Raw genomic sequence first — 23,222 nt, forward strand, 5'->3', positions numbered from 1 at the left:
ATTTTCTCACTAGTTTTTTTCCACTGTCTCACGAGGCGGGAACTATGGTTCGGTAGAAAGAATTCAGGGTTGGTTTCTAGCTGCTCAGTAGGTGTGGGTCTCTGGACACATGCTGGACTGTGTTAAAAATTTCATCTATCTGTGGTTCATTCTTCTTATCTTTAACATTTGATAAAATAATCTCTAAAGTATCTTTAAGATCCAAGATTCCATGACGCTATGGCATTATAACCCATGGAAAGCAGTAATTCCTGGGACTTCAAGTATAATGCAAGGGCCTAGATTTCTGAGCATTTGCTATGATAATGAGTGCCTTCAAACTATTGGCCATATTTAGGACACATTTTACTGATTCCAACATCTTTGGTCTTTGTTCAGGAGAAACTATTAATATAAAGAAAATATGAAATTCTTTATACAAGAAAACCCTCAAAGTAGAAGCTACAAGCCAGAAGTATATTAATATGCAAGCAGTTTTTACTCATTTATTTATATATTAATTGATGATCGAAATTTAAATGAGCACCTAGAATTGAATAAGCGTAGAGGAGGGATACAATTACGAGTTTACGTAATGACAAACACCCAAGTATTAATTAGATATGTAGAAGTGATCATTATTAACTTCACTTGGAAGTAAACATGTATACATATCGTTGCCAAACATACAAAACACATAGAGAATCTCTGTCAAACCATCCCTGTAAATCTGCATATAAATATGCTTCTGCATAGAAAAGCTATACAAAGGCACAAAAATAAATTTAATAGTCACCCTTTTTATTTTTTACTTTGACTAAATGCTAAAGCTCTTTACAACTCTTAAATATAAATTAAAATAGTTCACTGATCAATTATTTGAGAACTATTGGGAGTGCTATTAGAAAAAAGTCTGTTGGTTTAAAATCATTTAAGTCTTCAAAATCATAGTATTTTCTGTATTAAAAAAGAAATAGAAGTAAACAATTGCTCTTCAATTATTAAATAATAATGTTTCTGACCCATTGTGCTGGGTCTTCAGAAGTCAGTGTTATTTGCTGAGTTCTGACTGTTGCACCTTAGATAAGTGAGAACGAAGGCCCCTTAAATTGTGAAATGTGGAATGGCATCGCTTTTTATTGTAATTTTAAAGGAGCATTCGGCCTCTGTGTGTAGGTCTCCAGGCCTCAGCTGTGGAAACAAAATGTCTCAGATGTGACCTGGCTCAGTTTGTAGTTCTCACATTGTTTACACAACCATTCATCCAGATACACATTTCGATACTACCTAGTTCCCAAATGGTGCCTAAAACATCTAGAGCAAAAATACATTGAGTTAAAATTCATGTGTTTGGGTTGATTCAAATACAAGTCAATTCAGATGCAATTGATATATAAAAATGGAGATTAGGTCATGAAAAAAACTGGTCTCTGTGACTGTTTTTCTAAAAAGAGCTGATTGAAAATCAGTTTCAGATGTTCATGAAGCAAGCAATTTTATGTATTTAGAGGAAGGAGGTGGGTTTACAGATTTCGTTCACAAACAAAATAATGATATTTGTCTTTGTTGAGAATACAGGCTTTAAAAGCATTTTTTTTCTTTCCTAACTATATTGAAGAGCATGTTTTATACAAGCCAAAAGAGGAAAAGATAGATAAAATGAATACTTATGAATTTGAGGGCTAATTACTGTTTGTACTCTTGAACAAACATACACTGTAACCTAAAGGGACTGTTTTTTAATGATGCTTAAATTCCTGAAGTGAAATACTATTATTAAAATGCAGATGCTGTTTTCTACAGTTAGCAGGCATGAGAAAAAAAATCTTAATCCAAAAGCATATGCTTAAATCATGAACTCATTTCTTTCAGACTTTAACTCTTTTCCTGCAGGGCTGTAGGAGAAAACAAAAGAAACCCCAACTTCCTGGCTCCCTGCAGGATGATACATACAGGTTGTCAAGATGGTGCAGCAGAAAAGAAAGACAGGCAGACCCAGATTTCGGCCCAGCTCTTAGGGGGCTGTGTAGCATTAGGCCTATCACTTAACTTTTCTGAGCGTTAGGAAGCAGAGGGCATAAGACTTATCTCACAGGTTTGTTACATATAATCTTATACATTGCATGTATGCCATAGATGGTAACTGTTATTCTAAAAGGTGGGACTTAGTTACAGAAAGTATTAGATTGGAACATATGAAACTGACATTTTCATAAACAAACAAAAAAATGGCCAGATTTCAAACCTCACTGTAATATGGTCCCCTCCTAGGAACCTCGAGGGCACTGTTACAGGGAGGCCACAGTGTGGATGGCAAGGTCAGGATCCTCGGTGAGTCTCTAGTCGGTGGTCATGGATGGCCACTTTTATTAGTGACTTATTTATAACATGCTGAAATATATGATCATGAAGCTTGGGTATCTTAGACTATCCCATTTCCTATCCATAACACAAATCAACCTTTTACATTTTGCTAAAGTTAGCATATTAAACTCATTGTATTTCGATGGTTAAATTTCTGTTCCACGTTGCTAAGAGTCACAAGTACATTAGAAGAATGGGCACAAGCAGATGGGTCCATCTGCCCTTTCTAATAATATCAATGACATTCACAATCCTGTCTAGACTCTTGGTGATCCATGTATTTTCCTAAAAGCTCTATTTCAGGGTGTTTTCCATATTGTTGATTTCCTTCTCAGTCACCCTCCTTTGAACTTGAGGCAGACGTTTCCGAAAGTTTCCACTCAGCAGGATGTAGAGAAAAGGGTTAATGCCACTGCTGGCGTAGCTGAGACAGATGGAGAGGTAATAGCCCACGTAGAAGGCCAGTGTGGGCTGATCCATCTGTAAGTTCACCAGCTGTAGGGTATGATAGGGGGCAGCACTCAGGATAAAGACCGCCACCAACACCAGCACCATCTTTGTCAGCTTCATCACTCTCTGCTTGGGTACACTGGCATTGCAACTGCAAAGGAAACGTTTAAACAGACAGAACATAAACGACCGTAGAAATCATAGGTCAATGTCTCCCTAGAACTTTCTGGACATCTCATAATGGTTTTGTAGTGAAACATGAAGCTCATTTTTTATATGCCTACTTATTCAGAGCGTTGCAAAAACATTCTCATTCATTCCTGTTAAAAACTTCTTAAAGTATAACAAACAAAAAAAGAAAAAAGCACTTGTCAAAGTTCTGAAAGCTTGAACGTTTTGAGAAACAAAATAAATAACAAAGTATTGAATTATAACTCAAAGGATGAAATAAACATACATGAGTCTATACTAATATAAATAATATTGAATAAAATGGGGGGAGAAGAGATAAACCTTTACAGAATTCCAAATAATACATGAAGATACTCCCCTTTCAGGAGATGGAGCTTAATTCCTACCTTCCCCATTTTCCCTTGGGGTAGGCTATACTTAGTAACTCACTTCCGGAGAATAGAGATAAATAGTAGTTTCACAGTGGAGAAATCTGGCAGACACTACCTTAACCAAGTTATCAAGGCTAACATCAATGCCATATAGCTATCATTTAATCCCTGATATATTGTGATGAGAAGAGTTGCTTTTTTCCAAAAGTGCATAACTACAGTCTAATCGTGATACAATATCAGACAAATCCAGATTGGGAACATTCTACAGGATACCTGGCCAGTACTCCTTAAGACTATCAAGGTCATGAAAAACAAGGAAAGAATGAGAAACTATCACAGACCAGAGGAGATTGGGAAGACATGACAACTAAATGCCATGTGTTATTCTGGGTTGAATCTGGAACAGATAGAGGACTTTAATGGAAAAACTGGTGATGTCCCATGAAGGGTAGAATTTAGTTTATAGTAATGTACTAATACTGTTTTCTTTGTCTTGACAAACGTACCATGGTAAGATGTTAACAACGGGAAAACTGGGTGAGGGGTATGTGAAAACCCTTTGTTCTATCTGTACAGATCTGCACTATTTCTGTACTGTCTGTACTATATCTCTATTATCTACTTTTCTATAATTTAAATTATTCTAAAATAAAACATTTTAAAATTTCCAAATTTTATCATGTTATGCCATATTTAGACATGTGCTTGAAATTTCCCCAGGACACAGTGGAAGCAGTTGAATAAGCCTTGGGAATAATATGAAAAAAAGCATGGGGATTGAAAATCATTCAAAGACAATGATCCTCTTGCAGTTTATCCAAGTAGGCACCATGCTTCCTCTTAACTTCTTGCATTCTGAGGCATAACTGGAGAGTATGAACTTTGTTTCATAAGATGCTGTTAGCATTTCTGAGAAAAGTGTTAGGAGCAAAATGATCTGAGTTGGAGAACTGTTTTAAAAAGGCTCAGGCATCCTCTCCAGCTGCTGGTGTCTTAATATTCCATATGATTTCATTTCAACCTTCTCACCAACTCAGCTCCCTGTGATGCATTTAGAAGCTAAATTTTCCCCCCATAACTGTGGCTGTTTCCTTTTCCCACGCCAAATAGACCACCCTTTAATAATTTAAGACCTCCACAGAATTTCAAGAAGCTAAGTGGGAAAAATACGTTGTGAGCCAATAGACTATGTAAACCTTTGGTTCCAGAGTTTGTCACAAATTTTGATTAATGATGGTTAAATTGTTCATATATTCTTTTTAAAATCTTGACAATGTTACAACAAATAGTGTGCAGGGAAACCCAGCAAGCTTGCTTTTCCAAAAGAAACATAAAAATCTGTTGAAAAGTCAAATGTTAATAAATTTAAAAGTGTTTTTACCCAACCGGCTATACAATTACTGACTTACTCATTTGACCAATTTGGTATACACAATTTCAAGTTGAAAATAATTTAGATTTATTCATGCAGGTTTAGAGACAAGTATCTTCAAAGGTCCTTCCCAAGTTTATTGTCTTTAGGTTAACTCTTTGATTTTATTTACTTCTAATTAATTTCCTTCTAATATTAATAAGACACTGCTTCTCTAATTCAAATATTAATGAAACTCTTCCCCTCTAAATCAAAAAAATTAAAACACAGAAATCAAAAGGTTGAACACAACATCTAATATATTTACATACATATGCAACTCTGCAAAATGTACTAAAACACTATCACTCAGAGATCTTCAATTAGCTGATTCAGAACATGTCTTATTTTTTTAAAAAGCCTGCTATACACATTTGTCAATGCTTATATGTCTAAGTGTAGTATGTTTCAAGTTATTGTTGCTTAAGTTTCTTCTGCAGATGTCTTAGGATATCTAAACTCTTCTTTTACAAATAAAGCAAAATAAGGCAAATACTTACCATCTGCCATCTTTATTTTGTTGATACATCTTCCATGTATAGCATAAAATTAAAATATAGCATACCAAAATCAAGGGTAAAGGGAAAAAAAAAGTTGTTATCGTCAAATAAAGTGTGTACCTGTAAAATGAGAAAGAGAGGGAGAATACATCACTGTTACATTCACTGCACTAGGAATTGGATTTTACAGTTTTTGAGGCATGATTTTTTGATTTTTTTCAGTGTTCAGGATAAAAGTCCTTGGGAAAAAGCTCAGAATCTTTGGCTGCTTTATCACAGAGTAGTCCTGTTCTTCATTGTTCACTAACAGTGATGCTTGTCTCTTCTCTAGCCAAACCCAATTGTATTGAGTGTGGAACAGGTGAGGCTACTTATCATTATCTTTAGAGTTATTAATAACAACAGGCAACATCAGGTAGTATTTATTATGTAGTGAGCACCGTTCTAAGCACTTTGCATATTTTAGCCCATTGAATCTGTGCAACCCCATGAATATAATGCCATTAGTATCCTCAGGTTACAGAAGAAGAAACTGAGGCACAGAAAGGTTAAGTGGCTTGCCCAAGATTACCCAGTTAGTAAGTGGCAGGGGTGGGATTTGAACCCAAGCAAGTAGTCGGGCTCCGGAGACCATGCTTGTAACCAAGGCTCCAGATGATCTCTCAATGGCACACAGGAGCTCCTGATATAAATCAGTCAATCTTCCCTCCATGATGCCCCTCTGGGGAGGTGGGAGTCTGAGGTGTGAAGTGGGGGGTTCTCAGGAGAGCAAACTCCATTCCTGCACAGATGCCAAGTCTCCTCCTTCCTGGCAGAACCCTGGTCTTGGTAAAAGGAGGCGGGCCCAGATCAGGTGGATGTGGAGAGGGTGGCAGAGAGAGCACCTGGGACCAGAAGGACCCTGAATGCAGCCCAGTAGCTCCAGTCTCAGTTCACCTGAAAGACTTAATTCTAGGAGGAACAACAGAGGCTGCAACCTCAGAATATCCTTTACCATAATCAGCCAAACATAGCAGAAGTAAGTAGAAGGAGCTGTCAGTGTAAAAATAGCACATTTTGTTGTTGTAGTTGTTGTCATTTGTTTCTTTGATACAGGCCAAAGAAACAAGTCATATAGTCATATAATGAGCCTCAGGTTATGCTCTCCTTTTAGATAGGTTGAGGTTCATATTTACATATTGACTCCAGTAACTATTATAAGTATCATTTTGCCTTTCAATTGGCTGATGGTTTTTGTTAGTGAGTACATCCAATGCTGATGGGAGAAATAATGAATCAACAATCAATCTCATTTTTTAAAACAATTTTTGTATAGATGTATAATAGATGTTCATAGTTTTGGAGGTACATATGATAATTTAATACATTCATAAAATTTGTAAAGATGAAATAAATGTACTTCAAATATTTTCTCCCATTCTGTGGGTTGTCTCTTCACTTTGCTGATTGTTCCCTTTGCTGTGCAGAAGCTTTTTAGCTTGATGTGATCCCATTTGCCTATTTTTACTTTGGTTGCCTGTGCTTTTGAGGTCTTACACATAAAATCTTCTCCCAGGCCAATGTCCTGGAACATCTCCCCAATTTTTTTCAGCAGTTTCATAGTTTAAGGTCTTAGATTTAAGTTTTTAATCTATTTCATTTGATTTTTGTGTATGGTGACACAGGGGTCTAGTTTCATTCTTCTGCATATAGTTATCCGAGTACCATTTATTGAAGAGACTATCGTTTCACTATTGTATATTCTTGGTGCCTTTGTTGAAGATGAGTTCGCTGTAAATGTATGTATCTGTATCTGGGTTCTCTATTCATTTCCATTGGCTTATGTGTCTGTTTTTATGCCAGTATCATGCTGATTTGGTTACTATAGCTTTGCAGTAAATTTTGAAGACAGGTAGTGTGATGCTTCCAACTTTCTTCTTTTTGCTCAGGATAGTTTTGGCTATTCAAGGTCTTTTGTGGTTCCATATAAATTTTAGCATTTTTTTTCTATTTCTGTGAGGAATATCACTGGTGGTTTGATAGGGATTACATTGAATCTGTAAATTGCTTTGGATAGCACTGTTGTTTTAAAGATATTAATTCTTCCAATCCACGAGCATGAAATATCTTTCCATTTTTATGTCCTCTTCAATTTCTTTAATCAATGTTATATAGTTTTTCTTGTATGGATCTTTCATTTCTTTGGTTAAATTGATTCCTAGGTAGTTTATATTCTTCATAGCTTTTGTAAATGGGGTTGCTTCCTTGATTTCTTTTTCAGATTGTTTGCTGTTGGCATATATACATCTACTGATTTTTGTATGTTGATTTTGTATCCTGTAAGTTTACTGAATTTGTTTATCACTTTTAAAAGATTTTTTTGTGGTGGCATCTTTAGGTTTTTCTCAGGATAAGATCATGTTGTCTGCAAACAAGGGTAATTTGACTTCTTTCTTTCCCATATGGGTGCCCTTTATTTCTTTCTGTTGCTTAATTGCTCTGGTTGGGATTTCCAGTATTATGTTGAATAAAAGTGGTGAAAATGAGCATTCTTGTCTCATTCCAGATATTAGAGGAAAGGTCTTTAAGTTTTCCTCGTTCAGTACAATAAGAGCTGTGGGTTTGTCATACATGGCCTTTATTATTTTGAGGCATGTTCCTTGTATAACCAGTTTGATGAGGGTTTTTATCATAAAGGGATGTTGAATTTTGTTGGATGCTTTTTCGCATCTATTAAAATGATCATATGGTTTTTGTTCTGTCAACGTGATGTATCACATTTACTGATTTGCATACATTAAACAATCCTTGCACTCATTGGATGAATCCCACTTGATTATAGTGAACGATCTTTTTAATGTTTTGTTAAATTTAGTTTGCTAGTATTTTGTTGAGAATTTTTGCATCTATGTTCAACAGTGATATGGGCTTATTATTTTCTCTTTTTGTTGTGTCCTTTTCTGGTTTTAATATCAGAATAATCCTGGCCACATAGAATGAGTTTGAAGCATTCCCTCCTCTTCAATTTTTTTTGAAGAGTTTGAGTAGAACTGGTATTAGTGCTTCTTTAAATATTTGGTAGAACTCATCAGGCCCCAGGCGGGGGGTTTTCTTTGATGGGAGACATATTATGGATTTGATCTCATTAACCATTAATGGTTTGTTGAGGTTTTCTGTTTCTTCATGGTTCAGTCTCAGTAGGTTGTATGTGTCCAAGAATTTATAAGTTTATCAGGACACCAGTCACTGGATTTAGGGCCCACCCAGATCCAGTATGACCTCATCTTGACTTGATTACATCTGCAGGGACCCTATTTCCAAATAAGGTTACATTCACAGGTACGGGGAGGAAGACTTGAACATATTTTTGGAGGGGGACACAATTCAAGCAAACTACAATTGCATGTTAATGAGGTTTGAGTCTGAGTAACTCTTAGGTTCTTTTGGAAACTCTTCCCCTACCTTGCTGCATTCCCACTGCGTCTGGCTGCCACAGATCTTTAAAATCCATATTTAAATATATTTGTGCCTATTGAGGTGACATGATTAAATTCAAGATCTTTTTCTAAAGGTTGCCCTCTCCTTAAAGCCAAACTTCCACCTTGATGACATAAAGGAAAAGACTAAGCAGAGAGACAGGTGAGAAGAGGAACCACAAGGACTCTCTTCGAGGCTGCTCACTTGTTGACAAGGGGGATGAAGTACTTCACAACTTAATTCAACTCAATTTTTTTCTTAAATTTTAACAACTTACCAGAGTACGTCGTCAGGGGATGTCAAATCAAAAGCACAACTCTCAACGCCGTCTTTAAATTTGATAACCTTCGAGTAGACCCAGACAGGCAGTGCCAGAATAAAGGAAGCTGCCCAGAGGCCCAAATTGATGCGGATGGTCTTGCACCTTGTTCTCCAACTCGTCAGTCGAAATGGTTGGACGAGGGCCAAGTACCTGCAAAGCCAGTTAAGAAGGGCTTGGGGACAATCAATAAAAGCACTGAGCTCCAAGGATGAAAGGTTCACGACAAGAGTAAATTATTAGTATTATTATCCTCCCTGAAGCACACCTCTATCAAGGCAAAAGAAAGTTCTGTTTTTTCAGAGCCGCCTGGTACCTGTAGAGAAAACAACTCTTGATCCTGCAAGTCTGAATAAACCACTCACTGTAATAGCTGTTCCTTCTATGAACACACTGATAATGGTAAAATTCTGCAGTGCACTCTTTCTTTACAAAGGTGCTTCCCCTGTAAATGGGGCTCTGGAAAACTTTGTCTCTGAACAGGGATTTCCTACAGGAGGAAATATTAATAACCCACTCCCCAGCAGGATTCACTCATGTAGAGGCAGGAAGGAGGAAAGTACAGGGGCTGATAGGAGAATTCCCCAGGAGAATGAGGTTCAGGCACATAGGACAAAACATTTTGCTCAGATTGCTTTACGATAAGCTCCCCAGGTCCTTGGAGGTTCAGTTCACAGAAATCACAGAGGGAATGAACAAGCGTGACTATTATAGACAATGCAAATTCCTCGGGGAACTTAGGCTAGAAGCCAGGGGAGGAAATGGGCTAATTTCATGGGGAAGGGTTTTTCTTTTTCTTTTTTTCTATTTTAGATCCAGAAAAAAAAAAAAACATAATCAATTAATCAAATTTGAAATCCTGACATTTCAAATATATTTGGTCCTCCAGCAAGTGCAAGAAGAATTTTTCAGAGCTAACTGAAAGTTGAAGGATGAAAAAGAGAGCTCAGATTCAGAAGGAAGGTTATTTGAGAAAGTGTATCTTTGCTGGGGATGGGGTGGGGGAAGGTAGTATTAGCAGAAATTAAACAAACATAAAAAATAGTTTTTTTTTTTTTTTTGAGACAGAGTCTCACTGTGTTGTCCAGGCTAGAGTGCCGTGGCGTCATCCTCGCTCACAGCAACCTCAAACTCAAGCAATCCTCCTGCCTCAGCCTCCCAAGTAGCTAGGACTACAGGCATGCGCCACCATGCCCGGCTAATTTTTTCTATATATTTTTAGTTGTCCAATTAATTTCTTTCTATTTTTTTAGTAGAGACGGGGTCTCACTCTTGCTGAGGCTGGTTTCAGACTCCTGAGCTCAAACAATCCACCCGTCTCGGCCTCCCAGAGAGCTAGGATTACAAAAAAATAGTTTTGATGGTCACTTAATTTTCTCAAAGTTTTTGTAGAGCTACTCACTGAAGACTCACAAAAATGAAAAATTTCCTGTCCTCTTGCTCTTTCAATTTTACACCAGAGGCAGGACATTTTGCATTTAGTTAAGGGACCTTCAGCACGCAGGGAGAGGTTTCTGGCCAGAGCCCCTCAGCCATCTTCCCTTGCACACTGCAAGTGCATTCCCTGTGGCTAAGGAGAGAGGGCCTCCTCCCTCCCTGCTGGGGAAGTGGGTGAAGTGGTGATTGCATAGAAGCCCAGCCATCATTTTGATTGGAATTATGGGATAAGGAAGTCATGGCATCATGCAATTAGGGAGTCTTCTCTGACAGCAACCTTTCCCAGCTGAAAAATCTTTCAATGGCTTTTCATCACCATTCAGATAAAATTCAGAATTCTTACCATGACCCCCAAGGTCTTTCTTTGCCTGGCCCTGCCTGTTGCTCAAGTTGGAGCTTGGGCCAGTCTCTGTCTTGACTTCCTTCAAGTTCCTCCCCCTTTAAGGTCAGGCACATGCTGTTCTACCTGCCTTGCAGGACCTGCCTCGCAGGATCTGCCTCTGCTTCCTCCTGCTCTTCCTAAGTCCCTGTTTAACTCTCTCCCTCTCAGGGAAGCGTTCCCTGACCACACACTCTTTACGAGGGCCCATGACTGTAAATGCAGATCACAGGGAGACTCTACTTTTCCTTTTTAATGTGTATCACTGTGTGGAAATATACATTAGCTTGTGTGACTCTTCATTCAATGTCTGTCCATAGTATGGAACGGAAGCCCCATTAGGGCAGGCGCCTTGACTATTAGTTTAAGGCCACTGCATTCCCTGTGTCCGGCAGTCTCTGTCACATTATCCACGCTCAAGAAATATTTGTGGAATGAATGAATGAATGGACAAATAGGAAATTTTGGCTCCTACTTATTGACTTTTGGTGTTCTAGAGAATTTATTTATAAAAGTAGCCACTAATGAAAGTCTAGGTAGCCTTCATCTGGAGGCAAACACTTTTAATATTTTGGGTATTTACAATTTTTTATATTGCTGTGGAGGTATGAACCCACTATTAAGTTAGTAATAACTTGCAGTTATCACTAATCAGAGAAAGAAAAACGAAAGAGTTATTGAAAACCCTTGAAATGTATGAGCCATTAAATGGGCAATTGAGATGACTTAAATGTATAAACAATAAAGCATACTGATGGCACTGACATTTAGTTATGGCCTTACAAAGCAAACTCTCTATTTTACAGAATTGCAGATTTTGTTGAACTTTTACGAATTTTGTAGAGTTATAAGAAATGCTGGGGAGGAAAAGTTCAGTTTTATAGAATCATCATTTGTCTCTTGCCACCTGATCCTCTGGAGTGAGGGCTGAGAGAAAGAAAGGGCCTGAATGTCTTAAATATAAAATAAAATTTTAGCATACTGTGTCCATTGGATTAAAATAAGACAACGCAAAAGGCTATTCAGGTGTATGACACATATGCATGTGTGCACAGACATACACATACATGTACTCAGAGGAAAAAAAATCTGTCAACATTAGGAACCATATACAGTTGGTCTGTTCCAAGGCAGAAAATTCCCATTCACTTTATTTGCAGTAGGAAGCTTATAGAAGGAGTATAAATACCCCTCTTTTTTTTTCCCCAAAAAAGCCAATATTTTCCTACTTCCAAGATACAAGGTATAAAGAAGCTTTTATTATCCTCAAGAATGGGACTACTATTGGTATAACCTGTACTGCAGGTTGCTTTTCTACGGTAGGCCTGGACTACAGCTCTGGTGGTGGAATCCTGGCAAGCTCACGGAGCTTTCCTCAAGACACAGTCAGCACTGGCAGGCATCGGCTGAGCTAACTAGATCTATATAGTTTATTGATTTAAAAATGTGGTGTTAATTATAAACAGAGAAGTGCATTCTATATTTTGAAAATTCTCCTGCAGAAAAGCAGTAGGATATAAAAATGCATAAAACATTACCATAATTATTCATTTTTGTCAGAGTGAATGATTTATATGAACCTTGCCATTCCATTATTTATTCATTTAAAGAAAGGTTCATGATTTCCCCACCCCAAAGGCCCACTTGGAAGGTGAAGGAAGCAGAGCTCAATCACTGTTACACAGACAATTGGGATGTATTGGTGGGCAAAGACCCCGGAAAAATTTACTTTTGAGGTGCAAGGGAAACTAGATAAAAAACAATATACACACACAAATACACACACACACACAAAGTGAATTATGTAATATATCTGAAGCAAAGGAAAAGGAAAAAGTAGATCAGAGAAAGGCGGATCAAATATGTAGGGTTGGGGTTGGGTTAGGAAGAAGGCAGATGGAGATTTTAAGTGGGGTGGTCTTGAACACAGCATATCACTGTTGGAAGTATTATGGTTGTCGTTAGACCTTGTTTCTGTTTGGGGAGACCTGCTAGGACATGGTGTGGGGGTCCCGGCATGTGGATAATGCAGGGCACATCCTAGCTTGCATGCTTTCCAGAGAGATCAGAGAGTTACAAACTACCTGCCATCTCCAGAGTTGGATGGCCTGGGTCTGAACTGGGCTCTCTACCACTCATTGGCTCCATGAGTGTCACCATCACCATCATCTCCTCAAATAATGTCTTACACAGCTGATGAAAATGGCTATAACACATTCCAGGATATAGTGGAATAAATTTCTAATGATGTAAAATGGCAGCATTTGCATTAACCAATCATAAGAATTTGTGTAAAAGATGGTCTTCCTGGTACTGGGAAATCATTTCATAGTCCCATAGCAACCTATATCTACCCCACTGATTCCTTAGAGCCACCAGGTGATAACAAGACTGTGAGACAGTGAACATGCCAGAAACAGCCGTGGACAGGGAGTGAGGAGATCGGCCTCAACTCTCAGCTCTGCCTGTAACTCTCTGTGTGCCTGTAGCAAATCCCCTCACCTCTCTAGGCCTCAGCTTCCTTACTGCAAAAATGGTGGAGGGAGTTCATTCTGGCTTCTAACATTTCATGATTTTGTGATCCTTTTTTTCTTGCAGTAAATTGCAAATAAAACCACGGTCAAAAAGAATGATTAGAAAAAAGGAGATTTTAATGTTTCATGTTTTCCATTAACAAAATAGACCTCTGTGAAAACTGAATAAAATATTCTTAAGTAATCAGTTCTACAATGAAACAAACAAAAGGAAGAGGAGCTTTGCTGTTATAAAACCAACACTGATGTTGCTTATATCGGAATGACCTTGGGGAAGCACAGGCACCTCTGAATTGTATTAAGATATTTCAAGGTCTCTTCACTTACCTGTCCACACTCATTACAGTCATGATGGCACTACAGGCAAACTGGTTGCAGCTATCCAGAGACGTGATGATGGTGCACAGAGGTCCCCCAAACACCCACTCTCCTCCCCGGGCCCACTGGTGAATAAGAAAAGGCATTCCAATAATGTGGACCAAATCAGCCACAGCCAGGTTGCAAATATAAATGTCAGGGATTGTTTTTTTCCTGGACCTGAAAGAAAGGGAGGGAAAATGAGAATTGACATTGAAAATATGCACCTTTTTCAGTACATGCCACCTATTACAAATTTTTAATTGCGATAATGAATTTTAAAAGTTAAAGGAAAACCTGCACAAATGCACAGAGGAATGCCTAGTCTTATTTATATTGAAACATTTTGAACTATTTATTTGATAACTAACAGTAGTGGTTTAAAAATATGTCTAAAAATTCTTTGATATTCTTTTCAATAGGCAGAGCTTAATTCCATCTCTTTGAGTGTTGAATTTAATAACTTGCTTCTAACAATTAGAATATAGTGGACATTGCAGTGTGTGACTTTGAAATTCGGACACAAATGCATTGTGGGGTTCTCTCTTTGCTCTCTGTTGGATCACTCTCCCTGGTGGAAGACATTTGCCATCTTGTGAGAAGACTCAAGCAACACTATGGAGAGATCCATGTGGAGGGGAACTGAAGCTCCAGCCAGCAACCAACCGGCACCAACTTGCCCAGTATGTAAGTGAAACCTCGGAAGTAGATCCTCCAGCCCTAGCCAAGCCTTCAGATGACTGTAGCCCTGGAGGACAACTTAATTACAACTTTATGAGAGAGCAAGAACCAACCAATCAAGCTGTTCCTGGATTCCTGACTCTGAAAAATTATGCAAGATAATAAATGTTTATTGTTTACAGCCACTACGTTTTGGGGTTATTTTCTATGCAGCGACAAATTATACCAACCTTAAACACACTCAGGTAAAAGACTTAGTCTTTACTCATTCTTAGCACCTAAAAGAGCTGAAGAATAAAAATAAATGGTTTCTATTGTCTAATGATATTTTTACCACAGCTGAGACCATTGTTAAAATTCCAATGATTACTTAGAAATATTCCAGCAAAATCTAACCCAATAGCAAAGACTATTAATGAAGATCGTGAAATCCAGACAGCGAGGAGAGGAATTTGAAATGAGTGAACAGACAGACTGCACTGAGAATGACCTCATGTCTCCTTACAGGCAGTGGGGGTGGGAGGGGGAGTGAATGCAATGCTATCTAGATGTGGCATTCTCACCTGTAGGTGAAAGAATTTTCTGACAGCAGAAATTTAAATTTAAAATATTGTTGGTTCCTGTCTTCAAGGAGCTGACACTTTCAATAATAAACAGGTATCATCTTTATTTGAGAGATGCTGTTCATAAATTCAGTAAACATTTTATTGAACACCAATTATATGTCAGGCACACTATTGTGCTCTGGGGCTGTAAAGCTAAATAATATAGAATTTCTATCATCAAGGAGCTTATGTCTAGACATGCATACATAAATGGCCACATTACAGTTTGATGAGAGAAAGCTGGAGACAAGTACAAGGAGCACAAAGCAGGAGCCCCTCCTCTCCCCTAGGGACTGTCAGGGCAGGTTTCTTGGCAGAAGTGGCATCTACACTGAGGAAAAATAAGAATTTAAAGCACACATAAGAATTAACCCTAAGATTATGCCACAATTGTTAGCTTACTTTCTATCCAGGGCTACTGCTCTGCTGTTTGGAAACCAGTGTGTGTCATTGTTATTCACTGGCAACAAATTTTACAGCCAGTGAACCTAACTTCATCATTTCTAAGCTGCCAAAGCCTCACGTGAAACATCAGACTGGGCGAGGCCATATTTTGTATAGGCCTTGACAACATGCACTGTGGGGGGAAGTTACTGCCACTGAGTCCTGATACGGAGCAACCGTACTCTAGTCATTGTTAATGCCACTAATAAAACAGGCTTGTTCCTTTCTCTCAGGAGCTTGATGACTCACACCAGAATGACCAAGAGGGAGAGAAGACTTGAGGGAAAGACCATGTCAACCAAAAGAACAGCCAAGTGACTGTCCTTGGTCTCTCATCTTTTGTGGTCTCTGGGCTATTGGGAGTGGGAGACAGAGAGGGGTTAGCAGGGAAACAGATACTAGGGGTCAGGTAGAAAGAGTTACACATTAAGAAAAAAAATCATAAATCTTAGCTTATAAATAGATGCTATTTGCATTTGAATTGGGGTATAAACACTAAGCGATTGCTTAGCTCTCAATTGCAGCAATTAGATGCATAGAGCCTGCTTTCCTCTAGACAGGTACTCATCATTTACTGATAATAAATTACGGTAATTCTATTGTTGAGGACCATGCAGGCCATTAACTGGAAATTAAAAATAATTAAATAGAAATGTTTCTAGACAATATTTTGTATAACACAAAGAGAATTCTGAAACAAAGGATATATTTATCTGGGTATAAGATGCTATAAATATAAATAACACATTATATTTATTATTGCCAGCATAGAAATTAAAAACAATTAAATGGAAATTGTAAAATTTCTAGATATATAACTTATATCCTTTTTTAGGGTCTGACTTATCTTCAGATTTCCTGTTATCAGTCTTTGTTAGATTTCTGTCTCTGACGACTCAAACATGTAAAATAAAATACATAGACTTGTGATAATTTTAGCTAATATGTTTTCCATATGGTTAACATGGCCATATCTAATGCTCACTAATTGGAGGAATGATAAAATAAATTATGGTATTCCATAATACCACACATGATATAACTGTTATAAATCTTTGGAAGAATATTTAGTCAAATGCAAAAATACTTATACTGTTAAGTAAAAAAAAGAATATTGATTATGTATATAGTATGACTCCAAATGTATTTAAACATTTGTTTAAAAATATGTAGGAATAAACACCACATGTACTCACCATCAAATTGGTTTTAACTGATCAACACCTAAGTGCACATATAGTAGTAGTAACATTCATCAGGTGTCGGGCAGATGGGAGGGGGGAGGAGGGGATGGGTATATACATATATAATTAGTGCGATGTGCACCGTCTGGGTGATGGACATGCTTGAAGCTCTGACTTGGGGGTGGGGCAAGGGTAACATATGTAACCTAAACATTTGTACCCCCATAATATGCTGAAATAAAAAAAATATGCAGGAATAATATGTCAAGTGATTACAATGATCATCTATTTGGTAGTAGTAGTATGACTGATTTTCTACTTTATTCTTTGTAATTTCTGATACTTTTTCAAAATGTCCATTAACACCATGTTTATCTTTTACAATCAAAAATAACAATATATGCTGTGGATGAAGTAAAACTAACAGCATAACACACTACACCACACATGCAGGCTGCTGTGCTGGTCATTCACCAGCTTGGTTCCCAGGCCCCCTTGCCCACTGGCTTCTGACTAGGTTTGGCCAATAGGAAGCACTGGTGGGAACTGGAGGGTAGGAGGAGAGGAGAAGCAAGAGTAGTTCTTTTCTCTGTTGGCATCTCAGCTAGTGGCTGCATCCCTTCCATGGCTCCATCCCTTCCATGGCTCCAGCTTCTCCTATATCCCCCACTCCATGGTCCCAGATCTCACTGTGGCTCCAGCTCCCACCAGGCAGCCCAGACTCCTAGGGTCTGTAAAGCCACCTTCTCCTTTTCTCAGCTCGGCTTGAAGACAGGATGGTGGTGTTGGGATGGGGAACGGGGTAGGTTGTAGAAGTGGCTTCCTGCTCTTGTTAATCTCTGGGTTGCCTCACCATCCCGTTTGACACTTAATTCTAGCTGAATTAAATTCCTATTATGAGCCCACATCAATGGATTAGTAATAATTGATTGCATTACTGAAGCACTGTGCTGAGAATGTTGAGTCCTCACACAGGTGCTACCACAGGGCAGACTTGTCTGATTAGAGATGACTGCTAAAGATGGGACAGTTTAGAGTTACATATTTGCCAGCCCTGCACGAGATACATAGTGTAATATACTGCAAAGAGAATTAACTGGGGACTCTATTTTCATTTCTATGCCCACCCTCACTTATTGTGCCCTTGGGCAACTCATTCAACCCCTCAGACTCCCAAGTTGGCTTGGTGCATTGGCCAACTGGACCGCAGCAATGGGGCTTCAGTTCATTTGAATTGATGTGGTTGTATGGTGCTCTAGCATCTAAAACATAGGATACGTGTGCAGCCAAGGCTATGAATCAATTCCAACAAGAACTTGCATATGGCTGACACTCTGGGAATGGTAGAGGGCTGGGTCAGAGGGAGCTGTTAGTTATGATTTAAGCTGAGTGGAGAAAAGGAAGAGGCCTCTGTTCTAAAACTTTTCCCCTCCCTTCCTGTCTCAGTAATTGGAATTCCACCATTAGACAGTATTCCTTCAGGTTATTACACTGTCCATTTGTAATCTTTGTATAAAATGTAGACCCTACTGGCACAGCCGAAACGTGAAATGTCTTGGTAATTCGTGACTTGATACGAACTGGTTGACCTGACAGGGAGGGAAGGGCAGGTAGTGACAGAATGGGAACTTTTTGTTTATCGTGGGATGAGGTACCTTTTAGAGAGTCTCTGCCTGCTTGAAGGGGGCCTGTCAGTAAACAGAAGAAAGATGTGTGCAGGAGGTGGAGGTGGGGGGTCTGGCAAAAAAAAAAAAAAAGTCAGCTCCTTTATTAAAGCACAGGTAGTTTCTCAGGGCTCGCTGTGCTGGTGGAGAATAGTTAAGTAACTGGGTTGAGTTCATTAGTTTGTCTCCTGGGAATGTGAGAGGAAAATATTATAATTGGTCTGTTTTTCCTCCTACATTTTCTAAACTGGTTTCGTTTTGACCTGATATGAATTTAATGTACAACAGAGTAGTAATGATCTGGCCTCACTACTTTCTGACCACACCCCTAATGTACAAATTGCTTCTTGCTTTTTAAAATAGCCATATAGAACATCTTATTCTTGAAGATCCATCTTCCTTAAACCATATTTATATAATTTCTAGTCTTCTTTGGGCAAAGTCAGAAATTAGTTCATTGCTTGCTCTCCAGTATCATTAATGATCTTACTGACTTTTAGTTCTGTTGATGCTCATTGTCTTTGATACAAGTATTTACCATAAAAGGGAAAATCCATTTAAACTCATTAAATCCTGTTGAAATGTATCTATTTCTCATTTTTTGTGTAGTCTTAATATTTTATTTAATTCACTTGTCTATTCAGAAGGTAACAATAAAAGATCATGGCAAAGCATGATGAAAACATTAATACAAATTGCCTTAAAATTTTGAAGAGCAATTTGCAAAAAAAAAAAAAAAATTAGATAAATTCCTAGCCAAAAAAAAATTAAAAGTAAGTTTCTTTCAAATAGCTTTAGAAAGATTAATAAATTTTTGGAGAGCAATGTGCAAAGAAAGTATTAAAGTTCTAGCAAAAAAATTAAAATGAAGTTTCTCCCAATGCTTTTTGAAAAATTAAAACATTCACTTTAAAAGCTCTATTAACATTTTTTATCTAATATATAGTTTTAGATATTATCTATAAAGTGGCAATGATGTGAAGAAATGATAGACTTTTTTCACAATAATTACAAACAAATGGGTTAGTATGATGGCTCAGGTATTTTTTTTTTTCCCTCTCCCAGTTAAATGACTATTGACTTTATGGTGAGAATCTGTTTCCATGAATTATAGCTCATAATTGACTTTTAGAAGAGTTCACGTTGGACATTTCTTCCTTTTTTCCAACTTTGTCTCCATATGAGTGATGGGATTAGGCTGTTATCTATTAGTGTAAATTCAGGGGTCCAAGAAATTTCTTCATCTCCAAATATCTCTTTAACAGCTTATCACAAAGCCTGAAATGCCTCTCTGAAGAGTTTTTGCATGTGAAATTTGCCTGTAAAAATGTAAACATTTCTGAAGGGCTAACACCTTATAAGGACTTGGTTTTTCAATGGTGGTACCAAGATTCTTGGGTGTAAGAAGGACACATTATATGCATCTGTAGGAGATCAGGGCGAAAATACCAAGGGGCATGAGAGGAAGATGGAAGGAGAATTGGACAGGTGCAACAGGCAAACGGGTGAGCTAGAAACATTCCTAAGTCTCTGGCTATTACATTTCTACTTGGCACTATTGTCTCCTTGAGGCTTCCTGAGAATATTTGATTACTTCCATTTTCTGTATTTGAGCCATACTTTTTCCACTTTCTTGTTTTTAATATCTTGTATTATTTTTCAAATTATTCCATGAGTTTAAATCTTATCTTTTCCACTAGATTACGAACTTTTGAGTCAGATGCTACCATATTTCTTTGGTATTTCCATAAACCCTAGGACAATGCTGGGCTTGCAATAATAAGTATTTAATAATACACATTGAGTTGACCTGCTTTCAGCACTTTAAAAAAATTTGGTTTGAAATGCTTAATATTCATAAATGGCTTTATAGGACACAGTAAGGAATGCCTGAATTCATTAAGAGTAGAATTCCATGTATTAAATAAATCTTCAATTATGGATGGTACAGAAAATAACATTGGTCCTCTACATCTAAATGCAGAGATAGGAACAATAAAAGTTTGCAAGTGGGCTGGCTGATGGGATGCCACCTGGGGAAAGTGTCCTGTTATTCTCAGGGATGCTGAGTGTCATCCACATGACCATCCTGATGGCTGTTCTTGCTCTCAATTGGTCCCATGAGGATTCTTCTATCCACCTGGTAAACCCAACAACTATCTTTCTAATTTTGATGATTTGTTTGCTTGTTTTTATTAGTGTGGAGGAAATAGCCTAAAATTTGGAATCACAGGATCTGAGTTCAATTGCCAGGATTGCCACTTACTAGCTGTGTAATGCAGGACAGGTTATTTACTCTCCTAAGCCTCTTTCCTTAAATGAGTATAGTGTTAGTACTGATGTTTGGAGAATTAAAAGAGTTTACCACTGTGCTTTTTAAGTGTAATATACCCTACAAAAGTTTGTCAAAGTTTTGTGTTAATATAATGCTGAAAACATCTATTAGGTAGCACCCCTAATCTGAAAATCTGAAATTCAAAATGATTCAAAATCTGAAACTTTTTGAGCACCTACATGATGCCACAAGTAGAACATTCCACATCTGACCTCATGTGATGGGTCAGTCAAAATGCAGGTGCACAGCATAGTTTATTCAGTGTCCCCAGTGTCCCACTCAAATCACCACCCTTTCCCTTCCATCCCCCAGTCTGCGGAAAAGACAATTATCTTTCATAAAACCGGTCCCTGGTGCCAAAAAGGTTCTGATGCTCTAGAACATCTTTTATAACATATAAATATGGACAAACATTGACCCTCCCAGCCTGCTTCAGCTGCTGTTGTTTACTGGCTGATACAGCTATTCTGGTGATGCTACTCTGCTGCTTAGTTACCCTGAACACATTATTTTTTCATTGTATTAATGGTATGTCACATTTTTTACTGTTAAATACTTCTGTATGAATAAGTGTAAGAAAATGATTTCTTATTGGTAGCATGTAAATTCAAAGTCAGAACTGATGGTGATGCCAACAACCACAGATTGTCCACATAGGTGGCTGAGATAATGATACTTTTGCTTTCTGATCATTCAGTGAAGACAAATTTTGTTCCATCAAAAGATTATTAAAAATATTACATAAAATTACTCTCAAACTATGTGTATAAAGTGTATATGGAACATAAATGAGTTTTGTGTTTAGACTTGGGTCACATCCCCAAGATATCTCATTAGGTGTATACAAATATTCTAAAATTTGAAAAAATCCAAAATTCTAACTACTTCTGTCGCAGGAATTTTGGATAAGAGATATTCAACCTGTACTCTAGAACATCTTTTATAACATATAAATATGGACATTTAAAGAAATGGTGATTATAAGTTTAATCAAAGACCAGGACGAAAAAATTTAACATCTTATACTGATTAAAACCAGTAAAACTTAAATGTGTAAATAATCAGGATAGTGAAGATATCAAGTAGTGATAGGGCATGTGTGCACTAATTCTAAATCCATTTTGTCAAGTCCATAGAAAGCAAATAACCTTTTCTTATTCTCCTGGTTAAACCTACTTGAGAGGAAGGAGTTAGCCTGAATTAGGTGGGATATGTGCAGTCAAGGCCGGAGGTACTGGAGGGCAGATGCCTTTCAGTTTGGTCTATATGGGGATGTTCTATGTGGAGGAGAACAGCCCACTATCTACAGCTTGCTGCATCTTCAGGTGATTAGGTAGAGTCTCTCTTTTGCCTAGGTGAGTAAAAAAGAGTCTTGTTTGCCAGTGCAAACAGATCAGCTTCTTAGAATAGCTCTTATTGCTAGAAAACAAAATGGTTTCATTGCAGACTCAACCCCTGCCTGAGTTCCAGAACCAGAGATTCTGAGTTAATGGATCTTGGGTGAAACTGCATATCAGGATTTTTTAAAGCTCCCCAGGTGATTCTAATATGTGACTAAGACTGAGAATTGCTGCTGTAAAAATTCACCGATCCAGCAGTAAGCATCAGCCTAGGTTTTTACCATTTTGAGATCTGCAACTCAGATGTTACTTAATGCTTAACGAAAATATCTATAGAATCTTCTTTGATTATCTTAAGGAAGTATTTCCAAAACCTGATTTCATCAAGCAAAATCCTACAGAGAAAGCATTCATTGAGGGAGTGTAGAAAGAATGTGGTTTCCGAAATTATGGAAGAAAAGAAAAAGAAGCCCTTACCTTATTATAGTGAATACAATGAGGATGTTGCCAACCAGTCCTGTGGAACAGATAATCCCAACCATGGAAGGGAGGATGATGGTGTCTGCAACACTGGGGGTTTGATAAGCAAACTTTTCATTCTGGGATTTGTTAAAAAGTTCAGTGGAGGTGTTCCAACAAAATGAATGAAATGAATTCATTGTTCATGGACTTCCAGTGGTGAAATCTGTGAAGTAATAAGAAGTGATTTACTTGATGAGTTTTCACAATATAGATTTCCTTTACCAAATCCAAAAAATATTTATTAGAGCCTGCTTTGTACCAAGATTCTATGCAGCATAGGTTCCATGGTTAAGTATAGTATGATTGGTCTCTGTTTATAATGGTCTCACAGATTATCATAAGCGATAGGTAAACAACAAATTACAGAACAACATGATAGTCTTCATATCTTATCATACCTTATGGTACTACATGCCTTGAGCATAGCTGATATTCACTTAGTACACACTGGTACTGGTTGTTTACAGCTGACATCTGTTCTTACTGGCCTGTGTGTCTACTCATATCGGCTAGCACTCCTGCAACTCTTAGGTTGTTAAATATATCTTTTCTGTCTGCTGTAAAATGTGTGGGGTACACCCAACTCTGATTGCTTAGGAATGGAATAGGTAAGATTTACTGAGATAATTACTGGACCATATTGAAGGATAAGAAAGAGTTAGCTCAGCAACGGACAGTTGTGCAAAGGGAAAAGC

The 23,222-nt window shown here is 37.8% G+C and overlaps 1 protein-coding gene across 1 annotated transcript; it reads right to left on the reverse strand.

The window, feature by feature from the left end:
- Nucleotides 1–2,637: 2,637 nt before the first annotated feature.
- Nucleotides 2,638–22,689, reverse strand: MCHR2 (melanin-concentrating hormone receptor 2). Its single transcript, XM_012661877.1, has 5 exons — nt 22,483–22,689; nt 13,723–13,932; nt 9,004–9,198; nt 5,271–5,390; nt 2,638–2,944 (listed from the first exon to the last, which is right to left on the reverse strand). Exons 1-5 carry the CDS (start codon nt 22,662–22,664, stop codon nt 2,638–2,640), a joined length of 1,014 nt encoding a protein of 337 aa, XP_012517331.1. The 5' UTR covers nt 22,665–22,689.
- Between the last annotated feature and the right edge of the window lie 533 nt (nt 22,690–23,222).

Source organism: Propithecus coquereli, unplaced genomic scaffold (assembly GCF_000956105.1).
Source record: "Propithecus coquereli isolate 6110/MARCELLA unplaced genomic scaffold, Pcoq_1.0 Scaffold74, whole genome shotgun sequence".
Taxonomy (NCBI): domain Eukaryota; kingdom Metazoa; phylum Chordata; class Mammalia; order Primates; family Indriidae; genus Propithecus; species Propithecus coquereli.

What these genes read in the sequence shown, in the direction of transcription:
- MCHR2 (XM_012661877.1), bottom strand. Translation starts at nt 22,664, where the DNA reads ATGAATTCATTTCATTCATTTTGTTGGAACACCTCCACTGAACTTTTT. An exon ending in ATTGTATTCACTATAATAAG is followed by an intron (nt 13,933 to 22,482) that starts GTAAGGGCTTCT and finishes CCTTTCTTTCAG; the next exon opens with GTCCAGGAAAAAAACAATCC. An exon ending in ACTGTAATGAGTGTGGACAG is followed by an intron (nt 9,199 to 13,722) that starts GTAAGTGAAGAG and finishes CTGGCTTTGCAG; the next exon opens with GTACTTGGCCCTCGTCCAAC.